This window comes from Coptis chinensis, chromosome 5, assembly GCF_015680905.1.
Source record: "Coptis chinensis isolate HL-2020 chromosome 5, ASM1568090v1, whole genome shotgun sequence".
Taxonomy (NCBI): domain Eukaryota; kingdom Viridiplantae; phylum Streptophyta; class Magnoliopsida; order Ranunculales; family Ranunculaceae; genus Coptis; species Coptis chinensis.
The window spans coordinates 41,934,370-41,942,554 of NC_141460.1; the positions used below are offsets into that span (position 1 = coordinate 41,934,370).

At 38.3% G+C, this 8,185-nt stretch overlaps 1 protein-coding gene across 1 annotated transcript; it reads right to left on the minus strand.

The window, feature by feature from the left end:
- Window positions 1-505: 505 nt before the first annotated feature.
- LOC147497539 (putative inactive poly [ADP-ribose] polymerase SRO5) lies at window positions 506-3,387 on the minus strand. Its single transcript, XM_086559995.1, has 5 exons — window positions 3,173-3,387; window positions 2,387-3,050; window positions 1,791-2,253; window positions 1,564-1,659; window positions 506-1,055 (listed from the first exon to the last, which is right to left on the minus strand). The coding sequence occupies exons 2-5, from the start codon at window positions 2,956-2,958 to the stop codon at window positions 1,047-1,049; spliced, it is 1,140 nt and encodes a 379-aa protein (XP_086416121.1). The 5' UTR covers window positions 2,959-3,050; window positions 3,173-3,387; the 3' UTR covers window positions 506-1,046.
- Window positions 3,388-8,185: the final 4,798 nt, after the last annotated feature.

Sequence of the window (8,185 nt, forward strand, 5' to 3'; positions counted from 1 at the left end):
CTAAACATAAGGCATATTTTCTAGTTTTAATTTTCATTCCTTCTTAAAAAATGCGCTTTGCATAGTCTTATATGCTACCAAGAATGTGTTTTTGATGTCTGCTTACCAGTTTTTTTGCTGGGTAAGCTCGTTCAATTGTATTAAAAGGGAAAAGAACAAAAAAATGGTGTGAGTGGATTGTGACATGTTCACATCTCACTCGGAATCAGCACTAGGTCTTTACAAAGATTCAAAAAAGTGCAAAGCACTATCTAAATCTACAGTAGGTACTAGCAGGATGCTCCCATCTTGTAATCCATGAAACTCTACCAAGATATGTCCTTCCTATGATGTCTTCTTACCATATATACCTACTAACACAGGGTGTTGAGCAGACCAATTCGTTTTTTGGACAAAGATAATAGCAACAAAATTTTCCTTGTGGTTTCATACAGTTATTTGATCTTTCCAACCACATTGCCTTAGCACAAGTATGTTCGTCAAGACATATGGGGAGAAGATAACATCCCAGAATTCCCTTTTTCCCATTGTTGGACAAAGACAATAGCAACAAAAATTTCTTTGTGTTTTATACAGTTATATGGTCTTTCCAACCACATTGCCTTAGCACAAGTATGTTCATCAAGACATTGCTTCTACCGACACTCCGTCGTCATCATCAAGATTCAGATTGGACATCTCATCCGAGGCTCAACCTGAAGGCACTTCACACAGCGCATGAGCCATGAAATTGCAAATAGTTCTAGAAACAGAAAGCTAAGCTCTACTGTAGATGCATACTTCAACCAAAGAAATTTTACTCCACTTCCGACTCAAAACAAACAGCAACATTGGAGAACAAAGTCAATCATTGGATACTACACCGAATGCATGCATTTAACCAATCTACAACCAGAGAGATTACTCGAGCATCTCCTCCCTTCTGCTAGTGTCTCCGAAATTAATAAGTAAAATGCAAAAAGATCCCTAACAAATCACAGTTCTCAATCATCTGAAAGATCCTAGTTAGTCCTTCTGTCACTGCTTGGAATGAATCAGTAGTTCATCTAGAGTTGCTGCATAAGTAGAAACACACCAAACTTATTAACAGTGGAATTTTAAGGAATCACATATGCTTGCTACAAAGAAGGAAATCATAGTAAGAAGGTAATTTTACTTAAATCATGGTAAGAGAGAACAGATAACAAAGACACAGCCACAACTTCTAGTAACAATTACATATATAGAGTAACACTTCTTAAGACCAACTCCTAAAAACCATGAAAGCATCCTTCCAGTGTTCCCCCATACCCATAACTCTCTATCTGCAACTGAATATCTAACTGTGTATATGCAATTAACTAGTTGTCATTTATTTCACTGCTTGTTCCGTCTTTCACCCTATTTGCCTCTGTTTCTTATTCCCATATATTGGTAAGATGGAAGTATAAAATGAAATAAGTTTGTACTAGTAGGTACTAGGCAGTTCAAGTTCAGCGAAGCATAGATGTGATCAAGGAACAGACTATCAATGGAGCAATGTGCGAGTGTGGCATATCAAGTTAAACCAACAGGAGCCCTCACCTTTGATCTGAATTCTTTGATGATGGAAATCAATAATTTGTCTCCAGCAATTTGTCTCACATGTTGAATCAGATGTTGGCGAGAGAGTTTCTTTTCCTGCAATAACAATTTGGCACCAATTAAACAAGGGAACACTTCACACCAATTCATACTTACATGAAAAAAAAAATGTTTAAACTAACATGTTGTAATTCATAAATAAACGTAACATACAAACATTTACTTACTTGGTATTCCCTGTGAAATTTCTGGATCAAACTGATTTTGATAGGAGGCAAGAACCTTGAAAGAATTGAAATCAGTGTTGGAAATGGCATCCATGGTGACTTAGGCTTAACTGTCGGCTCTTGTAATACTTTGCAATTAGAAAATCCATCTGAATTGAGTTCATCCAATCTTTTACCGTTATTGACCAAGCACATATGGTTGACATTGAATTGCTTACCAACAAAGCAGCTGGGAGGGGCCTTGAAGCTAATTACATATTCTGGCAAAATATGTGTGTTCATATGTGTGCTCCAAACAACATATTTCGTAGGGGATAGAAGATTATCCACTCCAGAATCAAAATCCATGGAACTAGGATGAGATTGATCAGAACCAGGGTGAACCTCCTCCATAGTTCCCAAGATTACTCGGCAAAGTACCACATGCCTTAGGCCATCTTCACCTTTAATCGTTGACATTGCACTGTACAACATAGCAAAAAACAAGAGATGACACACTTAGATTAACTGGAAACAAGAAGACTTCATATAATACATACACATCACTAACAACAAGAAATATAAAGTATAAACGGATTGGGGAAATTAAAGCATACCAGTCAATAGACAACCCATGAGGAGAAAGGTAGATCCCAAATCCATACGATCCATTGTTCTCAGGTTTTCCACAATGACCAAAACCATGATTAACAATCCTATTCACCCCCTCTTTAGAAGCACCATACCAAGCAAATTTAACATTCCCAGCATCCTTTCCACACTTCTTCGTCATCGTCTCAGAAAATACACGAAAAGACTGCAATCGAGCTTGTCCATTAAACCCCGAAAACACATTCTTATGCACAGCAACAACCTCAGTATGTTTTGCTAATGATTTCATACCCGAAACAAAAGCCTTCTTAACAATCTTATAACTATTATCTTCTTCCCCTAGTTTAACCAATCCAACAGTATCAAAATACCCAACTTCCTTCTTCGGACTAACTCCATTCGAACCACTACTACTTTCTGAATCCGATATTTCCATCTCTTCCTGATGATGACTATTCATCTCTAAATCTAAATTTCCCATAAGAGGGGTGTGTTTTTGCTGTGGTTTACACCTAAATCTACGACTATAAACTCTACCAGATGTGGATACTTTGCAGATTTTCCTGCTGTTCTCCATTTGATTAGCAACAATACCAAAAGTACAACAACAACAACAACTAGTAATCCTCAAAGAAACACGTATTTTTTGGCCTATAAACTTCCCTGCATCTGCAAATACATACATGAATATATATAAACTAAATCAGACTACTAATCGGTATCGAAAAGCAATATTAAAATTTAAGACATTGCAATAAAACTTCAAATACGAAATGAAGAAGAAAAGTAACCTGTAGTTTGAGGAAGGTGGTAGAAAGTGGTAGAAAAATGTTTCTTGTATAAAAAGTTTGAAGAAATGTATGTACAAATGAAGAATTTTGAATTACTTGGAGGACAAGAGTCAGATAAGAGTGGAGAACGTGGTGTACTTATAGGACCAATAATTTTTTCTTTTACTTTTTCGTTATAAAACCGACTGAGTTTTTTTGGCGGTGTAGCAAATAGTTTTCGTGCCGACCTTTTTATAACGTCCGAAGCGGTTTTAAATTTTTTTATTTATTTACTGTTGTTACGTGTCGTGTTTTTATTAGTCGGTGTAATGAATGGTCCAATGGGGGATTGACGTGTGGATTTGAAAAATGATGACGTGGGTTTCTAATTTGAGTAGAGAAGGTGGACTTTCTAATTTGGAAACCGAATGTTATTTGTGTTTGTCTACTTCTCCAAGCAAACGGTTTTCACGCTTTTTCCATTCTGTTAACTGCAAGAGAGAGGTTTTGCGGAAAGCATATTGAGTGGACGAATATACCCTTTTGGATTATTAGAAGGTTTCTAATTTGGTTCACTTGACAAAGCTGTGCTGCGGTATTGTATCGACATTGTGATTGGTATATATCAAACATGAGACGATTTTGTTGACATGCATTTTATGGATTTGATTTTGAGGGCTTATCTTAAAGTTCAAGTTTTATGCTACCACAAAATAGTAAAATAAGGTAGTTTGATCTATAAAACTTCTTTTATTTGTTTTTTTAAACGCCCAAAGATGGCTTACAAAAACAACATGGAATTCCGGCGTGACCTTTTGGCAAGGATGATGTGACATCACAGATCATCACCGTACAAAAATCAGCTTGTTTTGAATTATCTGACATTATGAAATGCATTTCTTCATATTCAAGTATTCAACAACTTCAGGATAGTTACCAAAAAAAAACAATTTCAGGATTCTTCTTCAGCTATCAATTGTGTGTAAAAAATGTAAAAAACTGACCTGTTAACTGTAAACTTGTAAGGTGTTTGTTACTGCCGGACCCCATATTGTGTTGGGCAGACCTCAAAAACTAAAATACTTATTACAAATGTGTCATTGGTCCCAAAAGTTGTTTTGTGTTGAGCAGACCCCAAACCAAAATGAATTTGACTTGTTGCAATCTTTTCAGCCCGTCTCTTCTATTCTCTTATCTTCTACCATTAAAAACCATAAACCCTTAAACCCTTAAACCCTAACACTAAACACTAATGGAAGAGCCCAACCCCATTTTATAACATGAAGATAACGAAGAAAATGTAATACATCATGACCCCATTCAAGAAGAAAATATAGAACAAGTTCCAAGTGACCCCATTCAAGAAGAAAATGTAGAACAAGTTCAAAGTGAAGAAAATAGAGGAATGGATGATGATGCATTTAATAAGAATAAGGTAAATCTAAATTAAACGTAATTATGCATGTAGTAATTATGCATATAATAATTATGTATGTAATAATTATGCATGTAGTAATTATTGATGTGTACAGTGATTATACATGTAATAATTATGCATGTAGTAATTATACATATAATAATTATGCATGTAGTAATTAAACGACCCGGCTAGGTCGTTTGTATTTCACACAAAATGGTCTGGTCACACCGTCTGGACTGTGTCCAAAACGATGTGGCCATGTCGTTTGGGATTTGAATTTGGAAAAAATGATTTGTCTATTTTTTTGCCACTTGAACGGTGTGGCCACACCGTTTGGACTAGGTCCCAAACGGTGTGGCCATGTCGTTTGAGATTTGAACTTGGAAAAAAGACTTGTCTGTATTTTTGCCACTTGAACGGTGTGGCCACACCGTTTGGACTTAGTCTCAAACGACATGGCCACACCATTTGGACTTAGTCTTGAACGATGTGACCATGTCGTTTGAGACTAAGTCCAAACGGTGTGGCCACACCGTTGAAGTGGCAAAAAAACAGACAAGTCTTTTTTCCAAGTTCAAATCTCAAACGACATGGCCACACCGTTTGTACTAGGTCCCAAATGGTGTGGCCATGTCGTTTGTGGCATTTGGTACTTAAGCCAAACATCAATTAACAACTGTTCTTTATTTAGGATCCTTCGGTGTGTTTCGAGAACTCTGGAAACTCGAATGACGTGGATGATGTTCAACCGCTTTCAATGGATACAACAGAAATATTTACTACGGAAGAGGTACATAGTAGGCATTGTTTTCACTTGTTTTTATTTTCTAAATGAAATTATATTAGTTTATTGATTGTTGTTTTCTTTTATATCTTTAGGTATTTCATACACGTAGTGACGTAATTGGTTGGGCAACCGCCGGGAAAACAATGTAATGTGGTTGTGGTAATTGGGAAGTCGCAGAATGCTAACGGAACCGAAAGTACCAAGGCTGGATTTAGATTATGAGAGTTCGGTGTATCGTTCACACAAAAAAGCGAGAAAAGCTAATAAAAGAAATACGGGAACCAAGAAACATGGATGTCCATTTAAGTTAAGATGTATTTTCCAACGCCAAGACCGCCGATAGTTGGAAAATTGTCGCTTCTTAATGGTGTTCACAACCATCCATTGGCGAAGACCCTTGAAGGACATGCATTTTGCTACTCGACCGTTCCATAATTCGAAGTTCTTGTCAAAGATGACTCAAAATGGAGTTAAGCCTAAAGAAGTTTTGAAGTCCATCAGACATAGGTTTCCTGATAACCTATCTAGCATATATCAAGTCTACAATGCCAGGCACAAGGTGAGGACATTGGATATGAACGATCGCTCGCAAATGCAGAGATTGCGTGAGTTGTTAGCAGAAAACCATTATTTCGAGGAGGTGAGAGAGGATATGAATACGGATGACATAACGAGATTGTTATGGGCCCATCCGGACGGTGTTAAAATGGCTCAGACTTTTCCAAAAGTTTTCATCATAGACGCAACCTACAAAACCAATAAGTATCGGTGGCCTTTTGTACAGTTTGTAGGGGTGACTTCAACCTGGAAGTCTTTCACGGTCTGTCAAGTGTTGCTCTAGTCCAAAACAGCGATAGACTATGAGTGGGCTTTGCGTCAGTTTAACGGTTTGCTGGGTGAAGAAAGGCCATCTGTGATCGTGTCTGACAGGGACTTGGCCTTGATGAGTGTCGCTGATATTGTGTTTCCTGACGCGCACAAGCATCTCTGTAGATGACATATCTCTATGTGCATCCTTCAGAAATGCAATGATTTTTTTCCCACCACAAAACTTGTAGATAAAGGCCAGTTCTCGTGGAACACTGTAGTAAAATCGAGGACTGAGGATATCTTCAACCGTAGAATTGCTGCTTTGGAAAAACACTATAGGGTTGAGTACTCTAATTTTGTTAGTTATCTGCGAGAGACTTGGTTGCCTTACAAGGATCGATTCGTATGTTGTTGGACAGATCAACACATTCACTTTGGGAGTACAACGACTAATAGAGTCGAAAGGTCTCATGCTCAGATGAAACGTGTTCTAGGAAACACAAACATACATGATTTTCTAAGTATGTTTTACTTGATCCACCCGATTTTAGAGATCCAGTTGTCTGAGATTAGAGGTACATTCGAGAAGATTCTGATTGTAATCCAGCACCACCACTGGATTCCTTTATTTCGTGAACTCCGAAACCTGGTCTCAAGAAAATGTTTGGACTTGCTTTATGAAAAACTAGATACCCGTGTAAGCCGTGCTGCTAAGGACTCTGAGTTCATTTGTGGGTGTTATTTGCGCACCAGTCATGGATTGTCATGTGCTCACGAAATCATTGAACTTCAAAAGCAAGAACGTTCCATATCTTTGAGTGCTATCGATCCCTTTTGGAAAACTCTGTCTATTTTTCCAAGTGTGTCGGTGGGTGTTGGTCTCGATTGTAGACCTTTGATGGATATGTTTATGAAAAGGTATGAAATGGCTTCTGAAGAAGAGCAGAGGGTTATGGTTAGAAAACTTATGGAGATTGCTGTGCTAGAAAGTACATGGCTAGAACCACCTCATGAGGAGGCAAAAACCAAAGGTCGGCCTAAGGGTAGCTGCAAGAGAAAGCTTCCAACTGAGGATGAGAACTCTTCAAAGCGAGATTCATCTGGTTTTGAACATTCCCAACATGAGCATGAAGAGTGGGTCTCGTCGCAACAATCAGAATGTACGCCAAATTCCAAGCCTTCTCATAAAACACCCACACCATTGAAATACGCTACTCCAAACCCACCTGCAGAGAAGTCTTCTCCAAAACCACCTTTACCACAAAAAAAAACCACACCACGGAATAACTCTTCTCAAAAATCACCTTTACCACCTAAAACAACCACACCATGGAATAACTCTTCTCAAAAATCACCTCAAAAGTTAGACATTGGCATCCTGAGGGGGCCGAGACATTACAGTTTGGACATTCCAAAAGAACTGCACAAATATATTGTTAAAGTGGATGCCCCTGTGGGTGATGGCAATTGCGGGTATAGAGCAATGTGCATTGCACTAGGAAGAAGTCAGGAAGAGTGGCCGTGGATGAGAAATGAGTTGTTACAAGAACTTAATGACAACCTCCCCCTATACTGTACATTGTACACTCACAGTGAGATTAGGTACGTGAAACCTACAATTTCCCATGAATGCGGTTAGGCACCCCCTCGTAAGTGGATGAGCATGCCCTTTTGTTTGGATATCTATTTGCTTCGAGATTTAATGTCGCCCCTCGTACATTTAGGAAGTATGTACTGCCATCTTATTTTGCCAATCGAAACCAAAGCAAATCCCGAGAGAGTAAAGAAAGTGTTGGGTACCGCTTTACGTCATGTGGATGTCATTTTGTCCATGTTGAACTTGTTGATGATTGTCCGGTTCCAAAACCGATGCGAAGATGGCGTAGAGCTCGACACTTAATTGCAGATAGTTGGGATACTGCATTACAAGCAAGACAAGCGCAATTTACGGCATTGAACATTCCCAATTTAGTATTGGAAGACGAGCACACTAATGATGGGTCCGAAATACCAATAA

Bases quoted from the DNA above. Each gene is read 5' to 3' on its own strand.
- LOC147497539 (XM_086559995.1), bottom strand. From the start codon at position 2,958: ATGGAGAACAGCAGGAAAATCTGCAAAGTATCCACATCTGGTAGAGTT. The intron at 2,254-2,386 runs GTATGCTTTAAT...TATGTTGTACAG, and splicing joins CATGGGTTGTCTATTGACTG to TGCAATGTCAACGATTAAAG. The intron at 1,660-1,790 runs GTAAGTAAATGT...TTGTTATTGCAG, and splicing joins AATTTCACAGGGAATACCAA to GAAAAGAAACTCTCTCGCCA.